The sequence below is a fragment of the Gymnoscopelus braueri genome (genome assembly GCF_963280865.1).
Source record: "Gymnoscopelus braueri genome assembly, chromosome: 11".
NCBI classification, from domain to species: Eukaryota; Metazoa; Chordata; class Actinopteri; order Myctophiformes; family Myctophidae; genus Gymnoscopelus; species Gymnoscopelus braueri.
Window position 1 is genome coordinate 18,746,250 of NC_137613.1, and position 25,618 is coordinate 18,771,867.

At 42.0% G+C, this 25,618-nt stretch overlaps 2 protein-coding genes across 2 annotated transcripts in view; both read left to right on the plus strand.

The window, feature by feature from the left end:
* Positions 1 to 7,576, plus strand: part of LOC308095497 (venom phosphodiesterase CdcPDE) — a gene marked incomplete at both ends in the record, with an annotated part of 52,877 nt that extends 45,301 nt beyond the window's left edge. The window contains 4 exons of the mRNA XM_080442554.1: positions 5,478 to 5,555; positions 5,677 to 5,809; positions 6,109 to 6,259; positions 7,403 to 7,576. Of these exons, the coding sequence (XP_080298680.1) occupies positions 5,478 to 5,555; positions 5,677 to 5,809; positions 6,109 to 6,259; positions 7,403 to 7,576 (536 nt within the window). The remainder of the gene's footprint in view (positions 1 to 5,477; positions 5,556 to 5,676; positions 5,810 to 6,108; positions 6,260 to 7,402) is intronic.
* Positions 7,577 to 19,529: 11,953 nt separating this feature from the next.
* tnfrsf11b (tumor necrosis factor receptor superfamily, member 11b) lies at positions 19,530 to 23,846 on the plus strand. The gene is made up of 4 exons (XM_080441268.1): positions 19,530 to 19,643; positions 19,977 to 20,340; positions 22,683 to 22,865; positions 23,239 to 23,846. Exons 1-4 carry the CDS (start codon positions 19,641 to 19,643, stop codon positions 23,550 to 23,552), a joined length of 864 nt encoding a protein of 287 aa, XP_080297394.1. The 5' UTR covers positions 19,530 to 19,640; the 3' UTR covers positions 23,553 to 23,846.
* The last annotated feature ends 1,772 nt before the right edge of the window (positions 23,847 to 25,618 follow it).

The window sequence follows — 25,618 nt, forward strand, 5'->3', positions numbered from 1 at the left end:
CCACACAGTTCCATGGTTCTACCATATTCACAAAGCTGGATCTTCGGCAGGGCTATCTGCAGGTTCCTCTACACCCTGACAGCCGGAGTCTCACCGCCTTTGTCACACACATGGGGGTGTTTCGATACACGAGGATGCCTTTCGGACCCAGCTCGGCCCCCAGCTGTTTCCAGAAAATCATGGCCACCATACTAGCAGGAATCCCTGGGGTAGCGATCTATTTGATTGACATTGTGGTTCATGGCTCAACGCCTGCTGCCCACGACGAGCGCCTTCGCCGAGTCCTCCATGTCCTTGCCAGCCAGCACCTCACTCTGAACGGGGACAAATGTGTCTTCGCCGTGCCTGAGATAGAGTTTGTGGGGTTCCGCCTGAATGCCAAGGGGCTCCGTCCACTCCAGTCTAATGTGGAGGCTGTGCTACGCCTCCCTGAGCCTGCCTGTCCAGCCCAAGTGGCCTCGTTCCTCGGAATGACAGCCTACTACTTACGTTTTCTCCCTCAGTATTCGGCCACCACAGCCCCGCTGCGCGAGCTGTTGAAGAAGGACGCACCATGGGTTTGGACCCCCGCCTGTTCAGACGCCGTCCAGCAGCTCAAAGTCCAGCTCACCTCGCCACCCGTGCTCGCACACTTCGACCTCGCAAGCCCCACACTCCTCACCTGTGACGCCTCCAGCGCTGGGGGCTGTGCTGTCCCAGATCCATGCTGGCGTTGAGCGGCCCATCGCTTTTGCCTCTCGGGCTCTAACTCAGCAGAACAAAAGTACTCAGTGGGGGAACGGGAGGCCTTGGCTTGCATCTGAGCGAGCGAGCGTTGGCATATGTACTTGTATGGCCGTTCCTTCACACTGCGGACGGATCACCAGGCCCTCACGGCTCTGCTCGCAACGTCTGGCACAGGGCATAGGCCACTCAGGATCCATCGCTGGTCGGAGCGGCTCCAGCAGTATAACTTCAGCCTGCAATTCACTCCAGGTCGTGACAACGTAGTAGCAGACCTACTGTCACGGGCAACCCCCGGCCCTTCTCCAGATCCTGGTCCTGACTCCGCTGAGCAGGGCCTCATCCAGATGCTCCACTCTCCACTCCAGCCTACAGTCTCACTCCAAGAGCTCCAGACAGCCTCGGAACAGGACCCGGTGCTCTCCCAGCTCCGCACTTTTATCCGCTCGGGGTGGCCCGCTAAGGTCCCAGACCAGCTGGTTCCCTTTCACCGGGTCAAGGACGAGCTGTCCTGCTGGAATGACGTCTGCATAGCCCACGGCCTCTGCACCGTGGTGCCTGACTGCCTAAGACCATGTATCTTGACCATGGCCCACGAGGGTCATCTGGGCATTGTGAGGGTGAAGCAGCGCTGTCGTGACCTGGTGTGGTGGCCTGGCATTGACAGAGACATCAAGGCCTTAGTGAGGGACTGTACAGCTTGCCTTCTCAGTGGAAAAACCGGCCCACCCGCCCCGCCGCCGCTGCAACCGCTGCATTGGCCTGACAAGCCCTGGGAGCACCTCCAGCTCTACATCTGCGGGGAGCTTCATGCAGTCCCACACCACCAGCGTTTCATGGTGGTGGTGTACGACCTTCATTCCAAGTGGCCTGAGGTGCTCTCCACGGGGACTGTTACCACCCGCGTGGTGACTGAGTTCCTGGACTTGCTCTTCTCCCGCTGGGGGCACCCTACGGCCATCACGACGGATAATGGCCCCCAGTTTATCTCTGCGGAGTTTGCTGCCTTCCTGGAGGACAAGGGCATAAAGCACGTCCGTACATCATTCTACCACCCTGAGGCCAACGGGGGGGTGGAAAGATTTAACCAGACACTGAAGAATGGCATCAGAGCTCACCTGGCAGATGGCTTCTCCTTCTCTACAGCTCTTCGCCGCACGCTTCTGCACTACAGAGCCTCACAGCATTCCACTACCGGTTGCTCCCCAGCATTCCTCATGTTGGGACGGGAGCTGCAGCTGCCTTTGGATCGACTGAGGGCTTCCGTGATGGTGCCACCTTCAGCTCGAGGGCGCAACAGAGTCCGCCACCGGCAGCGTCAGATGAAGCAGCGTTTCGACAGGACACGGAGGGTGAAGACTCCATCGTTCGCGGCCCTGGACTGGGTCCGCGTCCGCCGCCCTCACAGGGGCCACAAGCTGCAGTCTTTCTGGTCCACGCCTATGCAGATAACCGACCAGCTGAGGCCTGCCACTTTCCGCCTGTCCGATGGGTCACGCTGGCATGCCAGGCGCATTCGGCGAGTGCCACCACCTGCTGTCGTGGGGCCGGAGGCTGCCATGCCTGTTACACCGCCTGCTGCCGCAGGTATGTGGGCTAATACTGACTTTGAGTTTACAGCAGGTGATATGGACTTGCCCCCGGTGCGCCCTGTGGCACCTGATGACCACCCGGTGGTGGTGCGCCCTCCGGCACCTAATGACCACCCGGTGGTGCCCGTGGCACGGCCAGTTCGAGACCGGGCTCGACCAGATTACCTCAAGGACTATGTTACCAATTTCTGAATGCATAAGACATTGGGGGGGTGGGGTTGTGTTTCATGGTTTTCTATGGGGGGGGGAAATGTTGTGTATGAGTGTACCGTTGTGTTTACGACACTAGACCGTAAAGTGTGATTGCTCTGTTGTTGTACCGGCTTGTAACGTGCGTTGCCAGCGTACATGTTTGTTACCCAGTAAAGATGGACCTATAAAGCTCACCCTTCTAGTAGCGTGCCTTATTATGTGGATATAACAAGTTGTAGTAATAATAATAATATGGGTAATAATAATAATAATAATAATAAGGGTAATAATAATAAGGGTAATAATAATGATGATAATAATAATAATAATATTTTTTTTTTTTTTTTATTATTCTGAATACAACATTAATGGACTGAACCAGTCTGTCTGTCTGTCTGTCTGTCTGTCTGATATAAATTATTATATTATGAACCATACACTAACCACTTCAGACCTATTTTATACATACGCTATTTGAAAATAGCAGATCTACAAGCTCACAGTAACCGAGCTTGTAGATCTGCTATTTGTTGAACAACGTGTTGCTAATCACCGCGTTGGGAGCTTACATCTGGGGCTGTCATTACTGGACTGATATTATTTATTGGGGGGGGGGGGGGGGGCAGCTGTAGGCAAGTGGTACATATTGCTGGAGATAGATAGTTAGATAGACAGACGGACAGGCAGACAGACAGACAGACAGACAGACAGACAGACAGACAGACAGATCTACAAGATACATAGATAGATAGATACATATACACAGACAGACAGACAGACAGACAGACAGACAGACAGACAGACAGACAGACAGACAGACCGACCGAATCACACTAACCGATGCGCTTACTTTAATTGTGATATAATAATAATAATTATAATAATCCTACACTTCGCAGATATAAATGATTATATTATGAATCACTAACCAATTCAGACGTATTTTATACATACGCTATTTGAAAATAGCAGATAAGCTCACAATAACAGTTGTTGTGAGCTTGTAGATCTGCTATTTGTTGAACAACATGCTGGAGATAGATAGTTTGATAGATAGATAGATAGATATTTAGATAGATTTATAGATAGACAGACAGACAGACACACCTTTTTTTCTGTTTAATTTTTTTCATTTTTCTTTTCTGAAACCGCTCCATTAGCGGCGCTAAGGTGGAGCTTGGAGCTTGAGGGTCCATAGCTAAAACCCCCAAAAATGTTAGCCTACAGTGGGCTATATATATGTACAGTACACGTTGTGTATTATTATGTTACAGCATGCACTTGCGCACGTGGGAAAATCCGGCTTGATATCAATAGAGAAAATGAATTCTAATACATTCTAATAAATTCATGACTGATACCAAATGAAAATATAAACTTGAAAGACCATATAAACATTAAAATTATAAGAATTCAAGTACAATTGCCAGAGATCTGGCCAAATGAAATCTCAACTGTTCTGTTTGAATGCACAAAATATGCTGATATAGAATTATTATGAGTGACCCCTTGGGCCAGGGGGGGGGGGGGGGGGTTCGGGGGGGGTCCCTTTGGGGGGGGGGGTGTAGGAGTGGGGGGGTTTAGGAATGTGGATTACAGTAAAATTGTAATGACAAATTCCAAGATGAACTCTGCAGCCGCACTGAGGCGCTCCAAGCCGTCAGATATTCCCCGAATGTTGGTACCTGGATTGCCTTTCAATAAAACCATATTTGATGGGCATATGTATCACCTACCTGTTACTGATTTGAGAGAATTTACATTATTGTAATCAGTTCATTATTTCCTGTGTAAACCATGAATAAAACTGAAGTGTGTCATTTGGAGCGAATGGAATGGACTTCAAACGGCCCCGCCTCTGGTCCCGCCTCCGCTCCCCCCCGCCTCCCTGCGAGGTTTCGAGTAGCAGTTTCAGAGTTTCAACACTTATGGCATGCCTCTGCCGCCGCTGCTGCTGTGTGTGTGCGTGTGCGCGCGCGCGTGTGTGTGTGTGTGTGTTCAGAGATTTGAGGAGAATGTGCTGCTGTGTGTGTGACGCTAAATCACAGTTTCAAAATAAAGTTTAACCATTGATTTTTTTTTCAGTCTTTCAACAATAAAGTTGCTAGTTTCAAAAACGATTCCCATTTAAAAGGTTTCTAACATGGAAAACAAAATAATACCCAAGGAGAACAGTGCCAAAATGCATATTCTGAAAGTGTGTTTGTGACCAATTTGAAACTCTGAAAAGGTGTTGACGAAACACTGTAAAATGTGTTTGCAAGGATTTGAGAAACACTTTCAGCCTATCAACACTTTTTTCAAAGATTCAAAACCAGTTCTCAGTCTTGAAATTATTTTCAAGCCTTTTGAACCCTTTATTTTAAGTCAGGAGTTTACAAGGTTTCACACATGTAAAACAAAATAATACCCAGGGAGAACAGTGCCAAAATGCATATTCTGAAAGTGTGTTTGTGACAAATTTGAAACTCTGAAAATGTGTTGGCGAAACACTGTAAAATATTTGTTCAGAGTTTTGAAATTTTTTTTCGGCCTATCAACACTTTTTTCAGAGATTCAACACTTTTTTCAGAGATTCAACACTTTTTTCAGAGGTTCGAAACGAGTTTTCAGTCTTGCAAAAAAGGTTTTCAAGGTTCTGAAACCTTTATTTGAAGTTAGGAGTATTGGCAGTGATCCGATTCCATAGATTTATCCTATGCGCATCAATTACATAAATGCACAACAGGTGTACCGCCACACCCAGTTAAAAGTCCAATAGCTTGGATTCAGGCCAGGTGTGACTGTAACCACACCACAGTGTCCCTGTAATGCCTTTACTTGTGTCCTCATGACGTATGGTGGTATGATTTACTATTCTGTAGTTGCGCATACATCCAAGTATAACTCAGGCAGGCTATACGTGCATGTCTCTCTCACCATGTAGCTTCACATTGTCTCATCTCATATAAATATCTGTATGATTGGCAGACCTGAACAACACTGCAGAGGAGCAGTATGACGCACTGCTGGTGACTAATCTCGTCCCAATGTACCCCGAGTTCAAAAGTAAGTGGTCCTGTGTGCTGATTATTGTTTGGAAACTTGTTTGGTAATTGTGTGACCGCAATGGCATTATCTGAATTGACTGACTTGAGTCACATGGGCTCTGCTCTACCTCTCCTCACAGAGATCTGGGGTTACTTCCATTCTACCTTGTTGAAGAAGTATGCCTCTCAGTATAATGGGGTGAATGTAGTGACAGGACCCGCCTTTGATTATAACTATGATGGACAGTATGACACTCCAGAACAGATACAGCAGTAAGTCATTATTTGTCATATTACAGATTTTGTGTGGGTACATGTGATGATCTAATCTGTGATGAGCCACTGTGTGTGTGTGTGTGTGTGTGTGTGTGTGTGTGTGTGTGTGTGTGTGTGTGTGTGTGTGTGTGTGTGTGTGTGTGTGTGTGTGTGTGTGTGTGTGTGTGTGTGTGTGTGTGTGTGTGTGTGTGTGTGTGTGTGTGTGTGTGTGTGTGTGTGTGTGTGTGTGTGTGTGTGTGTGTGTTGGAACAAAAGATGTTGGCTGTGTTTTTAAATTCTTTATGTTCCTGTTAAAGGTTTGTCTCTGGCATCCCCATCCCCACCCATTACTTTGCGGTGCTGACCAGCTGCAGAAACACAATTGAGGCTGTGAGCAGCTGTGCTGGAGAGCTACAAACCATCTCCTTCTTGTTGCCTCACAGACCAGACAACTCAGAAAGCTGCGCGGTAAGAGGATGCAAAGAAATAGTTTACATCACCGACACAACGTACACACAAGCACAAAATGAAGGCAGACCCAGACAATGTGTGCTCAATAAACGCTCTCCCAGGAGATCTGTCTCTTAACTGTTGTCAAATAAAAGAAAGGCGCCTTCAGCTGTTGTACCACAATTTGAAGGTTGTAATACTTAACAGAAGTGGACCACCCACTCTCCCTAACAATAACTGCTACAGTATAATGAATCAAGAAGGGCTTTATTTGTATCGTAAAAAAGAAAAATATATATTTTGAGTGCTTTTCTTCTATTCGATTGTACAGTGGAGAGAGACACGAAACGGGGAGAGATTTGGGGAGTGAAATAAAGAAAATCCGTCAACGGGCTAGAGAATCGAACCCCGGGACACGTTGTCAGGCATCAAAGCCTATGTGGTACGCGCCTTAACTACTTGACCATCAGTCAAGTAGTTCAAGTTCAGCACACCGGTCCCCCAGTTTTTCACTTTCTCATAAAAGTACATGCAGCAAAATGTTGGTGTAGTGAGACCTGTTCCCGAGAAACTTAAAGAACCATCCATTTTCAACCGATCTTCATCTAATTGGTCCTCACTAATTATAAGATGGTACCATTTCTGTCCACTCGCTCTGTGTCTCAGAGGACGGTACAGTTCAGAATCCTACCCACCAGTAGACAGGTTTGGTCATTTCAAATAAGCTTTTTTTATTTAAATTAAGACAAGAACTATGGCTTCTATTTTATCGAGTTAACTTTCAAGGAAAAGAGAGGCTGTAGTTTCAATTAACTTGGAATCTCCATCGATGATGTCATTGGTAGGCAGCTTTCTGAACTGTCCATAGCCCACCAATGAGACTCGGAGTGAGTAGACAATTGTGCAATCTTACAATGAGCATTAGGGAGGACCACTTACATAAAAATAAGGTTGAAAATGGGTGAAGAACAGTGCCTAACCTTAACTCCAATTACCTAAACTTAACCCAAAGTTTCTTCCCATCACAAGAATCAAACCACTGTTATACCAACCATTGAACTACTGCTACCTGAACCAGCTGTATGCAAATAGACTTGAGTCCCTACCAATCAAATTAAGCATTTTGACAGAGACTAATGTTCTGCTCTTTTTCTTTGACAGAGCAATGAGTCTGACTCTCTGTGGGTCGAAGACCGCATGTGGTACCACCAATCACGAGTCAGAGATGTGGAATGGATCACAGGACTCGACTTCTACCAGGGTAGTGCCCGTCCAATCCCAGAACTGCTACGGGTTAAGACCCGCCCCACTGCTGCCATCCACAGAAAACCCTGAATGCATTGGTAGAATATGTGTGTTCCAGAATGCAGAACGGTACATCCAGGGCATTTGAGCAACAAAAATATGAACTAAAGGTCATTTAATAACTGCATAACAGTGGTCTGCAACTCTAATAATAATAATAATACATCCAATTTATATAGCACTTTTCTCTCAAAGTCGCTTTACAAAACTTTATTAAGAATACACATCAAAAGTAGGAATTGAAAAGAATCCCAAAAAGGTAGCACATCCAAAACGCTTTTCGGATGAGCCTTCATCAGATGAAGCTCTGAAAGAATTCCTACTTTTGATGTGTATACTGGATTTTGGGTCTAGCACTCCACTGAGAAAACCCATTGTTGATGCGCAACCTCTTTTCTTATTTAACTTAAGAAATGAGTAGTTAAAAGGCTAAAACTAAGCAAACAAAATCATTACAATTAAAAGGCAATAGGGGGATTAGAATTAGGTGGGGAATGCAAGTCTGAAAAGGTTCTTTTGGGCTGGTCCTTAACCATGGTAGTTGTGCACAAGACTAGAAGTGTGTCTAATTGTCTGGTGGTGGCTACTGTGAATCTAGGGGCCATCCTACTTAACCAGTTAAATGCTATACTTCAGTTGACTGGGGTCCCCCAGGGTTTTATACACTGCCCCTGCTTTTTGTCCCCTCTACACCAAATCTCTTCGCCGAAAATCTACCATGGTCTACGATACAATATGTCGCCTTGTGACGCATTGAGAGCTTGTATGTACATCGGCTGGTCAGTCTTGTCTGTCTCACCGGTGACCTGTGACCTGAAGTACGGCACGTCAATGTGTCTCACCGGTGACCTGTGACCTGAAGTATGGCACGTCAATGCAGGGCTCCTGGGGGGCTCCTTGGGAGCAGTCGCCTTAACAACAGAGGTCATGTTCACTGTCATGACTCAGCATCCAGTGTTGAGTTGCCTACTGTACATCTCAGGAACCTTGTCAAGCTGCCGGCGGCTGTTGATGGCACGCTCTCTGTTCTCCTTTGTGACCGTGACTTTCTGCGAGACATCTTAAGCCTCAACATTGAGACGCTATAGTGTCTCACTGTCGCAGGTGAGCAAATCTGCCTGGTGCCGCCATATTGTCTTTATTCCTACTCTGTATAGTTTGATGTCTCGCTTTCTGTTATATTCTTTCTTTCATGATCCCAAACATCTGTTGGCATCATTCTGGAGACATGTGTACATGTTGTACACATGCATGTACAAAAGTGCTCTCAAGACTCAAGCTGGAGCGCTCATTCAATGCCATTTTTTAATATGCTTGCACCTCTTGTTTCCCCAATATCTCAATGTCACTAAAAACTAAGCTTCAGACCTCCAAAAACAAACTGATACGACTACTTCTCGGCCTTAAGCAACCCATGACTGACCTAATTCCAACACACTTTGCTAGTTTGGGATGGCTCAGGGTCGAAGACAGGGTTTAGCAAATATCACTGGGATTGGTATTTAACACATTGAGTGCCAAGGACGTAGATCTACGTCGTTTCAAATCCAATCCGTTAAAAAATAATGGCATTTTAGATTTTAGCGTTGGCTATTCAATGACAGCAGATCTACAAGCTCATAACTTGTACATCTGTGAGCTTGTACATCTGCTATTTTTGAACATTTTAGAAAAATGGCGAAGTGCTTTGAATATTTTAGCTTTTTTTTTCTTCAAATCTTCTCTTCTTGGGCGGTCCCTGGCACAACATTTCCAGATGGGGGTCCGCGGTCAAATACATATCATTTTGGGGGTCCTTGGCACGAAAAGGTCTGAACTACTGATTTAGAAGGCATTTGTAGAATCGGCCGCAGGTCTTAATTGGTTAAAGGATCTGTATCACTGGTGTCTTTCAAAATTGGCCTGAAAAAACATCCATCAGGAGACCACAAGGGGAGGTAAATGTAAATTCCCATCGAAAGGAGGTGTCATTCACTGCTGCCGTTTTTCCTTGTGTTTCCTTTGTACATATAGTGTTTATTTGTTGATATGTATTATTGTGTAAATGTTGATGAATTGAATACATACCGTAGGACCACAATGGAAACTGGTCCCCAGGACTTTTTTGTGTTGTGTTTTAGCCTTAATGTCTTACCAGGTGCTGTTTACATTTCTGACTAATAAAGTATTAAATCAATCAAAAAAGCTGTCAAATCAGGGACTAGTCTTGAACTGGGACACCATGTGAATGCATTTAACTATCTGGTTGAAAAATAGTAGTCTTGGTCAAAAACAGCAGCAGTCCAAGGACTTGATGAAACCCTAGGCTGATTGTGTAGATTGTTTTCTGGTTCATGTTATAAACGGGACTAACCATAACCTTAGTGGGGGAACATAGGTCCGGGGAACATAGGTATGACCCCGTTATAAACTACAGCAGGGTAAAAACATGACAGGCTGCATAAGGCTGACCTTATAGTACTCTGTGATGTATGCAACACAGCTAATACAATAGATTTGGGTGTTACAATGTGCAAGCATTGACAATATTGTTAATTGCTGCCTATGCTTGACCATTGGCAACACCCATGGCTCTGGGCACACCTAAATCTATAACAAACCCATTTTAGCTGCAGCAGCATTGCTTACTGACCTGCCATGTTTTTACTTTTCTGTATGTTCTTCAGTGTCATGCTTATAATCACTTTAATAATAGTGGGTTTGCATAAATTAATATCTGGGGTTTTGGTACAAAATTCTAAGGAGTACTTCACCCAAGAAATGACCAATCTAATCTAATCTAAACTATAATATGAGTTGTGTTTTGGAGTTTATGGACGTATTTGTTTTGCTGTAAATAAAAAACGCATGCATAAAAAAAAATCGCCACACCCAAGAGTTTCCGTTGCTTGCCTCCACCACCATTCGAAAGCCATTATTTGGGATTCTCACGTTTCATCTTCTTTCCTTTGGCCCCATCAGCGCTTCATGCAATGCATGCTGTTTCTTCAGTAGGTGTTGGTCATCAGCCCCAGCTGATGAACTGCCAGCATGTTCACCTGCAGGCCAATCCTCCACCAACACTGGGCTGCCCTGAAGTGGCCTCTATAAGCATTGCCGTGCATTTGTGAGCTCCTCTTCAACTTTGCGTAAAGCCTATAGACTTTGTGATTGCAAGCTCTGAGAAGCTGTTTTGCACAGGGTTCATCGCCATGCTGGCTTGTGTATACTACTAGTGCTGTGGTCCTCAAAGTGGGTTGAGGGACCTAAGGGTGGTCCAAATGGGCAATTACATGCAGGGTTTGTAAATCTGAGTGTGTACAAATGGAACCAAATGGACCCATTAGCAAACCTAGCATTCCGATTCAGTTGGAGGACAGCACTGACAGCACGAGGTGGAATACATCCATGGCCAACTGATCTCTGTCGGCATGCTTATCTGTGCAGGCATAAACAACATTACTGTAGTGCCGCAGCGTCTTCACAGCCACAGATAGCTTCCACAAATTTCTGAGGGGAGTATAGGCCTACATCTTGTACTGCAGCAGCAACTGTAGGAGCTCACTAAAACTGAATGTCATGAAACCTTTAAGCCATTGTGAGTTAATCAGTGCTATTGTAATCTTCACTGCATTACGTGTCCCCACATGGAGAGGTTCAAAGAACAAGACAATACATTACACCACTCTTTGATACTTGAATTTGATGAAAGCATAATCCCCTGCCAGACTAAGCAAAGCGAAAAGCAGAAAATCTCTCGTCACCATCATTTGATGTTCTAATGAAGAATACTTACATGGTTTCTAAATTTGGACCCATTAAAATGATTGATGCTTAGTCTTACACGGACAATAAATTGTTTAGCTTGAAATTCAAGCATTAGTGTTTGTTTACAAAGGTTAAGGATTCTTTCATTTTAGTTTGATAGATGTAAACTTTTTTATAAGTAGTTGATTATGTTCTTTAAAAACTGCAAGCTTCTAACCTAACTTGCAAAGTATTGGCATGCCATCTCTAGACCAGCTTACTAGCTGTTCCTACATCTTGACGAGTACTTTAACCCGTTGCAGGCTATACAGTATGTAAATACAGTACAGTAAAGTGAGGCAGCTTGATGTTCAAGTACATCCCCTGGACATGACTCTAGTCTGTCGCAGGGACTTGCCTACCAATCCAACTCTTGATGCTGAGTGCCAAGCAGAGAGGCATTGGTTCCCATTGGTATAGTCTTTGGTATGACCTGGACAGGGATCAAACCCTGACCTCCCAATCTCAGGGCGGACACTCTAACCATGGCCACTGAGCTGGTACTGTGCTCTTTAGATAAAAGAAAATGTGTGCATCACAAAAACTTCTTCATTTATTTTTCTGAACTGATTATTTAACAAAGGCCTTAAAGGAGAATTTTGGACTAAAGTTTTCTTACCTTTTCTATGACGTTATGATATCTTAGGATGAATGGTACAGTAGAACATTTTCATTACTCCACCTCTGAGCCGCCACAGCTTAAAAGGTGCGCGGATAGGCCTTAGGTTAGATCACATATTTTAATAGCTTTTTTTCCCTTTTTTTTTGTGAGATCTGACGTTCATATTGACAAAACAGTCCCAAAAAATTAAAAATAAGATAAAAAACAGAAGTCTCGCTAGACGAGATTGAAATCTCGAGATTTCAATCTCGTCTAGCGAGACTTCTGTTTTTTGTTTTTTGTTTTTTTTGGTTGCATAGTGTTCTACCATTCATCCTAAGATATCATAACGTCATAGAAAAGGTAAGAAAACTTTAGTCCAAAATTCTCCTTTAATCATCTTAAAGACATTTATTATTCATAAGCCTGTAGACCTGGCTCTCGTCAACTATAATGCATTCATTCCATCAAACTTCCGGCTCCAGTTTGCCTCACAGTGCCTGATAAATCTGATAGCTGGAATTGCAGAACCAAGATAGTGACGCATCTGTCCTTTCCTTATAGCCTTGAACCCCTTCAGGAAATGTGTCCAGTACAGTACATTGCAGACAATAGTTTCTTGCAAAACATAAATGTACTAATTTCACTAAATTTCCACCTGGCTCTCATTGACTACAATGCGTTCCATCGAACTTCCGGCTGCAGTTTGCCTACCAGTGAGATGAATCTGGGATGAATTGCTGGACAGGGAAAATGAGGTAGATGACCTTACCTTCTTAAATACCTTGGAATCAGCTGGGAAGCGTGAGAGTCCTCCAGCAGGTGTCTCCATTTGATTAATTAAGTCCTGTCACAAGTACAACGTGCCCTTCAGGGCAAAGGGATCATTTGTATGTGTTTGTAGATGGATAAATTAACACTGAGGATTTTACTGTGCATGCTGCCCATGAGGAGGGAGGTAAGAATGTAAATAATACCAAGTCAGCCCATAGCCTATTAAGACAAGATAAAAGCCTGTAGTACACAATGAACTCATTCTTGCTGTTGTTATGATGTGCTGTCAACACATAGGAGATTATAAAAGGTTTATTTTGACAGTACAGTCACTGTTGGTGGTCCAGGTAGGCTGCAATTCCCAAACTCTGTGTTCTTGCCAAAAATCTGGATAATCTTGATCCCTCTGGAAGTGTTGATTTACAAATAATAGGCCTTATTGTCTGATAAATTAACTTGATTTAATTAGATGATTTGGTGAAAATACAGCCTGGACTGTATATAATTTTAAATGTTGTTTAATGCTTACATTTCCATAAATAAAACCGTCATTACAAGTTTCATATTGACTGACATTTAGCTGGACAGTCAATGAGAAATGCACTTGAATGTGATTTTTTTTTATAGAGGACTTTTTTGTTGTATGGTTCCAAGGTCAATATTAGTAGCTGAAGATAACAATTGGCAAAAATAGCAGATCTAAGTTTACAAGAGATTAGGTGTAGAAGGGAGAAAGGTATATGGTATACAGGGTTGAATGGCAGTGTAACTGATATTGTATTGTTAAAACAAAGTTTTTTTGTTAAAAGGTTAAAGCTCTATAGATATAAGAGAACGTGACATTTTCAGCTGGGTTGACAATTTCAACCAATCAGAGTACCCATTTATAGTGTAATTTTGTTTTATAGTTCCAATTTTGTCTGCTCATTTCTTGTGTCATCACTTCCAATTTCCCTGTATTCTGTATGAGTTCACTATCCTGACCTGAAAATGTATTTTTTGTTTACTAAAGAGCTGGAGAGACAGGGAGACTCCTGTTACTGAACAAACACTCTCACAATGATTATTATCAGAACATAGACCTATTTAAACACTTTAAAATCACTTACTGCACCTTAAGTGGTTCGACAGCATGTGGTCTGTTCCTGAAGCATTACTGTCCCTCTTTTTGTTTGGCGAGTGTAAATAAATGAGGTGTTGAATGTGCTCATGGTCCCAAGAATCGCCTCTGCTCACAAAAGGCAAAATATTTTTGTTTTGCTGTCCTCTCTGGTTGACGAAGACCCCTGACCTTCTGTATATTCTAGATTAGAACAACTGGTAGTTGATGGCACTTGGCAGGTCACTACAGTAAGGCCTGGATGTTGCAGGCTTTAAAGCACCTTAGCGCATGTTATTATTATCTAAGTGTTAAGGAGGTCCTATATTCTGGTTGTCGTAGACTCTCTGCCACTTTTGCACATACAAGTTGAGAAGGTTGATACGTCAGTGTGTGTGTCTTGTGTTATTCCATTTGGCCTACTCACCACTACTCACAATGAGGTCATGTTAATTATTCTAGTACATCATGTTAGACAGTCCAAGAGCCAGACAAAACACCACAATCACAACAATGACTGTACCATATACACTGGGAAAGGAATAATACATCTGACTGGACCTTAATTTGTGGGAAACTTTCAATATTGTGGTTTCCCGCAAAAGGCGACGTCAGAATAATGCATGACAAAGTAATCACTATGCCTACAGTGTGATTCAAAATGGGTCATTGTTGGCTTGTTTATTCAGGTGAGGTCAGGGAAATGCCTCTCGATTAAAGACAATCTCCCTTTTATCCCCTCTCAGACAGTAAGTCATGTGCACAATGCATTCTCTGTAGTGAATAACTTGGAACAGTATTACTAGTTTCAGTTCTTTTTCTCTTTCGCTTCGTGGCTTTAGTAGACAAAGTGGCATGGTTCACTGACTACCCCCGTCTGTAGGAATAAAGACATTGTTTTGTTTTATATCACAATGTGTTACTTTCCTCTTTTTTTAATGTGACTCCCAACCAAAACTATAATACCTACAGCAGCTACCTCACGAGTTGATGCAAACTAATATAACTGTTTTCAAATGAAATGCAGACTAATTCAAACTCAAATACTAGGCTATACATTTGAGATCTTTATCGACTTATTATTTTGCAGTGATTATAATGGACACATTTAGTATGAAATATGCAATGTATTATGGTTGTTTATTTATCTCTGTAAGCAAATTCAGATTAACTTTAATATCACAGGTTTACAGGAGTAAGAAAGTGATTGATTAACATAATTTTTCAAACAAGCTTCCAATTTGCAGTTTCAAGAAAGGCGTAAAGAAGAAACACCTTACTGTACATAAAGCAAGGTGTGTTGTGTGATATGTTGTTTTGTGCTATATGGTTGTGTTTTTCTGTTGAACAGACTGAAGACAAATATCTCTGTGGGGACAATAAAGACTATTATTGGCAGCAGATATAGAAGCATAGTCCCTTGTGCATATAGTATATTGTGCAGGTGAGACGTTACTTACCACTTACCAGCATAAATAAAAAACGACAGTCTATACGTAAGTGCCAGTGCAGCAGCAGCAGAGCACAACCATTATAGTCATACCATATATACACAAAACATTATCCTGAGTGGTGACCTGAGTTGTCACGACAGCCCGGCGACCGGTTGGTTTTCATCTTTTGATTTGAACTAGTCTGATTTAAAGAGATGCAATGTAAACCAACGCTGACCTTGTGTTTACATTGTGAGGCTCAATGGAGTGGAATAAAACTAACACACAGATTACACGAGCAATTAACCTCCATTCACAGAAGAAGCTGTGAAGCTGTAGGGCAGGCTATTTTTGGTTTTTGAGTCACTGAGTCGCTGCGGGCAAGGCTCAAACAGCCTTTGTTTATTTGGACATTTTTATCAACAGTGTATTCAATCTCTTGTGGATATATACGTAAGTAAGTCAACTTAAGATGAGAGCTTAAACAACTGTTAGGATTCTTCCACCTCACAGAGATGTTTTCCATCGCGAAGACGTTTAGATGGTAATGACTTTGCTGCTATATGGTTGGTCTGTGAGTGAATGTTTTTAACCACTTAAACGCTGTTGACCAGGGTCCCCCAGGCATCTTTCCTTTCCCCCCTCCTTGTTTACCCTCCACTACACCAAATCATGTCACGTTATGAGCTCGTAGAGCGGCTATTTAAACCAATGTTCCTCTATTTTCACTGAATGTTCATCAATTATGACATGCCCAGGGACGCTACGGTTTGAAGAACTGCTGCCAACATGCAATGAATGATTGCGTCCTCATGCCTTCCCTTAGTCTCCACATCTTATTATTGTTCTGCCTTAATACAGGATAAGCAAGTGTGACGAGCGCCACCCATCTTCATTCTACAAATAGAACCGAATATCAACTTGGAAGGGGGTATAGTTTGGCAAACAAACCCAAGTTAGAGGTGGATGACGAACAGGTTTTCCCATGCCCAAACATAGCATGGAACAACTTCGCCTCAAAGCAAACAAAAGAGGCCTGAGTTACACTTGGACCACTTTTATTTTCCATCTTCAGCACATCTCTTCGCCCCTGACCTTAGTGTGAAGTGAACCATAGCTCCCAACTAAAGGACCGCTTTAAAAACAAAGGTTCACACTCAAGTGCATTTCTCAACTCCAGCTTAACCCTCTCCAAAGTGAGTGACACCCACAGCCACAACACTAGAGGGAGCGACAACGATCTGGTACCACCCCCAAATTTAGAACAACATTGGAAAATTCTCATTCTACTACTCTGCCACCACAACGTGGAATGCTCTGACACCATCCATTAAAAGATGCATATCACTGGTTCTTTAAAAATGGTCCTGAAAAACAGGAGACCACAAGTGGGAGGTAAATGGAAATTCCCATCTCCTTTCTACGTAATAGTGTTTGTATTTGTTGATGACATGTATTATTGTTCCCAGGACTTTTTTGTGTTATCCTCTTAGCCTTTCTCTGCTGTTTACATGTCTGACTAATAAAGTATTCAATCAATCAATCAGAATGCATTCTCTGAATAAACCAATTTATTGAACTCCGTATTCTCTTCTCATATTTGGTTCCGTGTCACGGTAACTTTAACTGAGTATTTCAGACTCAAGATTTTCCTAGCTATCATGGGTATATCGGTCAGATCAGTGATGCAACGTAGGTGTGACCTCTAGGCTATAATATAATTTATGTGAAAAAACAGAGGTCAACCGGGTGCTCACAGGAGATAAAAAAAAGTCTTAAAAGTGTATTGAAGGTGCTTCTAGGATCAGCAGGAATGTAGACTTAAAAGGGAAGAGGTGATCCAAGCACTCAAAAAATGTGGAGGGGAGGATGTGAAGTTAAAACAAATTTTATTCTATAAAAAGGGAGAGTAATATAATTTCTGTATTGCATACTTTTGAATATTTATATATTTTCAAAAGTAAGGTATTTAGTGAAGTTCATATGTGTTCATGGCCAAAGGTGATCATTTCATCTGATTACTTTTTTTAAATAGTCAGTCCCATATTAATAGCAATAAAGGGGATTGGACAATTCTCAAAGAGACACGTTGTGAGCTTGCACACGTTACTTTTGCCGAATGTTCACCCCAGAATAGGAACGCTATGGGGTTCATGTGGTTAAAAAAGAAAATTAACAGCCTAATTAAACTGTGTGTGTGTGTGTGTGTGTGTGTCATGAGGATCAAACAACTGGTGTGTGCGTGAGAACACATTTCTGTGTCATGAGGATCAAACAACTGGTGTGTGCGTGAGAACACATTTCTGTGTCATGAGGATCAAACAACTGGTGTGTGCGTGAGAACACATTTCTGTGTCATGAGGATCAAACAACTGGTGTGTGCGTGAGAACACATTTCTGTGTCATGAGGATCAAACAACTGGTGTGTGCGTGAGAACACATTTCTGTTTCATGAGGATCAAACAACTGATGTCATAGTACTGATGTTACAGATGGCTGAGATCAACGTGGATGCCACACCGTTACTAGAACCCGTCTTTTTCAATTGTCCAGATTTCTGTAATGACTATGCTTAAATTACTTAACAGTTGTAGGCCTAGACTAAGCTCAGTCCAGCACCACGGACAGCTCACTATAATGTTTTCATTTGTAATTCTGCAGAAATAAATAAATAAATATACATGGAGTTCAATCTCATGCACAACATGGCACATAACAAGGTCAATAAAACTGGTCAGATACAAACTGAACCTTTACCTAGGTTACTGTAGCCTACCTGCCAATTTCAACTGGACTATATGGACTGTAAAATCCATAGAAAATGAACACACATACAATACAATACAATACAATACAACACAACGTGTAGCCTACAGTATCGACAAGTCTGTCAGTATCCTAAATATCCAATATCAATACTTCCAGCACAATACAAATGGAGCAAACAACGAAAAGAGCAACATTAATTTGGCTGATTCAAGTCTTTGCTTCACCCCTCACCCAAGATGCATTCCTCAGAGTTACAACTGGGGGGGCTTTTTTCTTCTCTCTCTTTTATTTTTATTTTTACATTAAACCACTTAAAACCCTAGCATCCCTATTCTGGGGGGAACATTCTCCAGAAATAGATCTATGAGGGGGGGGGGGGGAAAGACCATCCAGTCAAAGGTCAAGTTTACTAAGTATAGTGAGTTTAAGTGGTTGAATGTCTCAAAATAGACATTAACATTGATTTATCCAACATATAAATAAGATAATGTGGAAACAAACATATAATTTACACTGATGATAGTGCTGTCAAACAAGTTGTAAGTCAGTAGGCATATGCAATGCCAGTTGGTACCACAAGGTGGTGCACTGCTTCCTTTTGTTTTGCTGTTCTTCTCAGTGTGTACAATATCTAGCGTGACTTCCAATATATTGACAGTAGTATGTTGGCGCGCAGAGTAAATGCCTTTTAACTCTATGGTAAATGCACGGTGATGTGTTCCTGTTTGATTGAATTAAATATGTTAGTGCCGTGAGACCTGGCTTGATATGGTCGATGTTTACATTACAGGCTGCTAAATAAACCAGCTGTGTTGCTGTTGACATTATATCTGTGGTCTGTCAATTACCTGGACTAACTAACTTGGACCTATGCTACTAATCTTCTAATCCTGTTCCCAAACACATTAAAGTCTGTGAAGCTATGAAATCTATGAAAAAGTTTAATCTGCAACACAATTATTTAAAATTGTAGTGGGGATCCCTGCTTCATCTCTCTCAGCTGGGGTCCGTAGCCTGAAAATTGTTAAAGACCCCTGGTCTATTCTGAATATTAGCCTGTCCTATTTTAGACATGGTGATACTTGATTGATTGATTGAATACTTTATTAACCGTTTGCAAAAAAAAAAGCACAGTTCCAACGTCCATTCCATATAAGGATGCTAAAAGGATAAACCCAAGAAAGCACTATGGCTTGTTTACATTGGGGTCCTGTGTATTCAATCAATCGAAACATTTTAAGACAAATGTACAAATGTACTAGTATATAGCTAATATACAATATGCAAAAACATCATAGGCCTATAAACGAGTGGTAATAAAAAATAAAAAATATGTACAGTAAACACTAAACAGGTCTGTATTTTGCCACAGAGAGGCAAACTCCGCCCTGCCACATACTGGCAGCAAGTGGGTACCTAATGTGTCATGAGGATGAGGATGCTGCTATTCATTGGTTATTGCGCAAAACCCCCTAATGATGAAGGTCAGGTGACTCTTCCAATAACTATTCCATGTTACGTGGAATCGTGTTTAAATATCGTTTAAATAGGAGCGAGGACTGGAGCCCCGACCATCCTTACAACGGATGCTTATAGAAGGTTATAGCATTGGACCAGTGAAAGCTCTCTAAAATGGTAGGTGAATCAATGGTAACCGGATGGGTGGGCACGAGGGACATCTGGGCACCTCGATGTAAAATTGGCTATTTTGTCCAAAATGTTAAAAATGTAAATATTTGAAAAATGGTCTAAAGTAAAGTAGGCTATACATGATTAGAACATGCTTAAACATTCTACAATTAAGGTCTAATATTTCTACATACATACAATATTCTCTCTCATTTGGTTCCATTTGTACCCTGGCTGTCAGAGTTAAGGGGAGACCTTGACATTTTAAAGTTTTGCGAACCACAGGCGCAACAACTGAGTTAAAATGAACAGGCTTTGTGTTTCTCTTTTACTTTTCAGTTGGTAATGCTATTGTTATTGGTGGTGATGTTGGCGGCGTCGTCGTGCAACAGCAGGACCTTCCAGAACAAAGATCTGGTGTGTGACCAGTGTCCCCCGGGCTCCTACCTACGCGCCCCCTGCACGGCCACCCAGAAGACGGAGTGCGCGCGGTGCCCGCCGGGCTCCTTCACGGAGCTGTGGAACCACATAGACAAGTGTCTCCGCTGCGGCCTGTGTGAACACAACCAGGAGGTGAAGAGCCAGTGCGTCGCCGATCGCAACTGCGAGTGTCAGTGTAAAGAGGGCTACTTCTTCAAGAAGAAATATGACGTCTGCGTCAGACACAGCGAGTGTCCCACTGGACATGGAGTGATATCTAAAGGTAGGTTTATCTGTTGTATCATGTATGTTTTTCTTGTTTACTGTATACATATTTTTATAAACAAATTATATTTGTCTGTCACTAAATGTTTCGATGAATTGAGTAGGCTACACAGGACCCCAATGGAAACAAGCCATAGTGCTTTCTTGGATTTAATCCTATTTAGCATGTACAGAACTGTACTTTCTGTGCTTTTTTGCAAACTGCTAAATAAGGTATTCAATCAATCAATCAGTCAATCGTATGGCAACCACTGGCAACTCGTATAGTTAGCCAGTGGTGGATAGTAACTAAAGTAAATTTACTCAAGTACTGTAGGCTACTTAAGGACAATGTTGAGGTATTTTTTACTTCACTGGAGTATTTCCAATTATCAATACTATTTCTTCTACTCCACTACATCTCAGAGGCAAATATTGTAATGTTTTACTCCACTATACAATTACTTGAAAACTTCACAAACTTAAATTCTACAAAAGTAAAACTTACTTTTGTAGAATTTGATTATTATTACAAAAAATGCATTAACAGCTTTCAGCCCTATATTATTTTGGCCATTTGAAAATAGCAGATCTACACTGTGCCTTGTAGATCTGCTATTTTCTTGAAATTGACATTGACATTTTGCATAATGAGTAGGCTACTTTTACTTTTGGTACTTTAAGTATAGTTTGATGCCAATACGTTTGTACTTTTACTCAAGTACATTTTGAATTCCGGACTTTTACTTGTAACAGAGTATTTCTACATTGCGATATTGCTACTTTTACTTCAGTAAAACATTTGAGTACTTTTCCACCACTGATAGTGACGTAGCCTACTTTCTTTTTTCTTCGTGTTCTGTATAGGCTCCTTACGTAACCATTTACAAATATGAATGGCTCTCCCTTGCTTTTTCTTCTGGCAACGTGTGTCAGGTTTATTTAGCTCCTCAGACTGAATCAGTGAAAGCCTGTGTTTAGGTTTCCGTGCTGGTTTGGTGGATTGGTGTTTTGCGTAATTACGCACACGCACCTGTCCAAGACGCTTTTACTCCGTCATATGAAGGAGTATAAATCAGGCTTTAAAACATTAATAATAGTGCATAGCCTCATGGAAAACGAATCATATTAAGGGATTTAAAAAGAATAATACTAAGCAATTTGTATGGAGCTTAGAACAAGGAGTCAATCAAAAAAACTGCCCATATGGATTATGCCTCAGGGTATCATAAAAATATAAGATTTCCCATCGTTGTTATAGTTATTGGACAGATGATGGAGGGTTTTCAAGTTCTCTCTCTCTCTCTCTCTCTCTCTCTCTCTCTCTCTCTCTCTCTCTCTGCATGAGAAAACATACATTGCAAAAGTGGAACAAAACAATCAAATTGTATGAACATTTAAAGGGGAATAGAGAAATGTGTAAACAGAGCTGTGTTACATTGCAACATAGGAAAACTAGCTTACAAAACCATAAGCATTGTGCATTTGCTGTCATAAATGGTTATATATATATAAATGTAGGTAAGGTTAGCTTGGGATCAACTTTTTAAACCAATGGCAGCAATATTTTAATATTTTACATTCACTTGGTATAAAACCTGTGGGACAATTAGCAGCATAAATTATTTTTGTATGCGTTTAAAATTGTGCACAAGTAGCAGTTGTTCAAATGTAGTTGTTCTGTTTATATGTAAAGTAGTTCTATGTACCGAGATACCAGACAGTGCAGGACAACACATAATAGACAGGCAGCCTCTGTGGATAGCTTTAAAGCACAGCTCAAGACCTACTTCTTCACTCTTGCTTTTAGCTGATTTTTTGGTTGATTTTTAAATCTCTGTGTTGTTGTACATGTCCTCACTGTATTGCCTGAATCACTGCCCTTTGCATGTCATGTCATGAAAGGTGTTATACAAATACAGTTTATTATTATTATAATAGTTAGTAGCCTACCTTTAAATTATACGCGTATGCCATTGGACATCCTTCTCCTGTCACAACAGCTCACAAATCTTGCTGCTGTGTTTGCACATTGTTGTCATCTGTCATGTTTTCAAACTCTGCTTGGGTGATAGTAATCTGTGGGGGGTATGTGTATCTGATGTCTTGATACAGTGGGCAGGTGGTTTGGAAGTGTAGTTCAGTTTCAGCCTTCTCTCTCTCTCTCTCTCTCTCTCTCTCTCTACCTCTCTCTCTCTCTCTCTCTCTCTCTCTCTCTCTCTCTCTCTCTCTCTCTCTCTCTCTCTCTCTCTCTCTACCTCTCTCTCTCTCTCTCTACCTCTCTCTACACAAACACTTTGCAATGTTTTGTTATAGTTGTTGTTTTGATTCATTAACAGATCAATCCATGCTTAATTCCAGGTACCCCTGGACAGGACACAGTGTGTCAAGAATGTTCCAGTGGGTTCTACTCAGACAGCATTTCTGCCCTTCATAACTGCTCGGCTCATACAGACTGTGACGCCAGTGGACAGCGTCTGGTGCTGAAAGGCTCCACTTGGCACGACAACGTGTGCGCAACGTGTGAGGAGCTCAACACTCAAGGTACAGTTTTTATTAATAATAAAAATGTAAATGAAAAAGGCTTGTGGACTAGGGAACCAGTTTTATTGGTGATGGACTTATTTGGTATTATTTGGTACTGTATCATGCAAAAAAAGACACCCTCTTTGCCTTTAAAGTCTTTAAAGTTAATTCATGACTATGTTCAGTGTCCCATAGCTTGGTACCCTGGGCTGCAGCCCCTAGAGCCTGTGCATTAAGGCGTGCACCCCCCCCCCCTTGCCCCATAGCCCAGTGCCATTGGAATCTTCACTTCTTCCCAGCTGTTATTCAGCTTTCTTGTGGCCAAAGGAAATGTATGTTTTTGTTTGTGCAATTCCAGCACTGATTATTTCTGTCTATTCTCTTCTCATAGATGGAGCTGACTACCTCAGAAAAATCCTCCCGACCTTTTTCCTCCACCAGAACATGCATGTCAAGCGACTTCGCCGGCTGGTTTTGAAGCTCACGCCCAAAGACGGCAAAGAGCAGTTGCGTGAAAACGTCATGAGGACTCACCGCAGTGATCTCTATGAGCTGATAAATAGCTGGGTCCATAACGCAGGTACAGATGAACTTCGACAGCTCTCTGAAAAACTCAGAACCATCGGTGCAGCTTCACCTGCCACCAAACTGGAGAGGAAACTGACACGAATAGATGCTGTTAAGACCCAGCTGTGTTCTAGTTAACCGCTCAAACCCCAGCATGCATGTTCTGGAAGAATAAAACATGCCAAAAATGAATAAATATTCTGCCCTATTTCAAGATGCACTATTGAGTGTTTTCCCTGTCACTCCATTTAGCAAGAAATAAATTGTACTTGAAATTTGATACATTTAACGTTCAATATTGTGTCCACACTGAAAGAATTAACCCTGCATGCAAAATACATTTTATATCAATCATTTTGTAATTGAGGTCTTCAAATGCTGGATGTGTCCTTTTGGAGCAAAACTAGTTTCTACCTCTTCCTCTGTGATTTAATTTATGAATGTTTCTTTCAACATTAATAATCTTGTCTTCTGTTTACATTCACTATTACTTATTTATTATTTTGTGAATTGCATTTTTGAACCACAAGGTAAATTGTGAGGTATGTTTAACAATTCTTGTGAAAAGGTCAATTTGCCATGTTGTCATTTCAAGTACATAATTTTTTCTAATTAAAAAGTTATTTTTTTGAAAATGTTTCACTGGCATATGTTTCATAATAACCATTTCCACACAAACGTGTTGTCTGGCCGTGACCACTTCTAAAAATACTATAAAATTGGATTTCAGTGTTTGCTCCTACACTTGTAATTGTAACAGTTCTAACAAACAGTGTAATGACCATCTACTGTACTAGAGATATTGCCAAAAATGCTCCAAAGCAAAGAAACTTGTGTGCCAGAGATGTGAATGTTTGTGGCTGCTTTGGGATGTGGTAACGTGGTGCAGCTGTCATTATAAGAGTCCCTTTTAGAGGATGCTTTTATCCAACGCATTTTATATGGCAAATATTTTTGCCATACATACTGTATATAACTTTGTGCTCACCGAGAATTAATGCTCCAGGGAATGTTAATGTTATGATCTCTCCACCCAATCTAGTTTTCATTACTTTCAATTGTACTGTATCTGAAAAGCATATTGTTCTGACAAACATGAAGCACTTTATTTATTTTTTTAAATAAATGAGTTACACATCATTATCAGTCACCCAGTATACCTCAGAGAAGGTCAGCTCTGATTGTGTGTGGAACGTGGCCCATGTCCAACTCCAGAGGGCCATCCGCTGTCAGTAACTGCAGGCAGATTGACCTCACAGTGAGGCACCTGTGTACCTGTAATCAAATCTCAACCCCTCTAGAAGGGAAGCTGAGCCCTTGGTTTGTGTGGCCTTTCAAGGTCCTCCGTAGGGTCAGCGAGGTAACCTACCAAACTCCAGCTGTCAATATACAGTAGTATTTCCAGTGGTGGGCAGTTACTAAGTACTTTTACTTGAGTGCTGTTCTTAAGTACTATCACAAAACTATGGTTGAGTATCGTAGTGCAGGGACCTTAGCCTGACTCCGCCAGATGGGAGAAGCTTGCTTCACACACTTGTTTCACAGCTGTATTGTGAACCTGTGAACTCAATACCGGCGGAATCAGATTACAGGACCTGCCCTGCAAGATGAAAAATGTACGTAGTTTTTTAAGCTTCTGAGCCACAAAAAGGAGTCAAATCCATGCAAGAAGCACCTTTGTTTGCACCTCCAAGGCATACATGTGATGTTGATTACCTTCCCTATTCGCACATACTGGGTGGCCATGATGTCACTGTAGCTAAAAGAATAGTATATGTTTTTGGATAAATTTCTTTCCTCATTTCTGAACTGTGCTCTATATTTTTGTCTCCGCCAGGCCGAAAGGCATGGCGAGAGAGTATGTTTTGCCCCCTGTCCGTCCGTCCGTCCTTCCGTCTGTGTGTGTGTCCGTCCTTCTGTCTGCGAGCAGCTAATCTCCGCCACTGTTGGCCCGGTTGCTGTGAAACTGCGCACACACACTCCACACACTCCCTGGATGCCACAGCAGAACCTATGCCCCACATTTTTCAGATCAGCCTTTCATAGCGCCACCATAAGGCCAACTTTTGTTAAACACATTTCTTGATATAACTCCTACAGATTTTGTCCAAAAAACACGCAAATCGGTACACAGTATCTCCATAGCCATGTGATCAACACGGATCTGTCGGATTTTCCATATTCTAAAAATTGGCTTCCAATGT

Excerpts from the sequence above, each read along its gene's own strand:
- tnfrsf11b (XM_080441268.1), top strand. Across the intron at positions 20,341-22,682 it reads ACATGGAGTGATATCTAAAG|GTACCCCTGGACAGGACACA; the intron begins GTAGGTTTATCT and ends GCTTAATTCCAG. Across the intron at positions 22,866-23,238 it reads TGAGGAGCTCAACACTCAAG|ATGGAGCTGACTACCTCAGA; the intron begins GTACAGTTTTTA and ends CTCTTCTCATAG.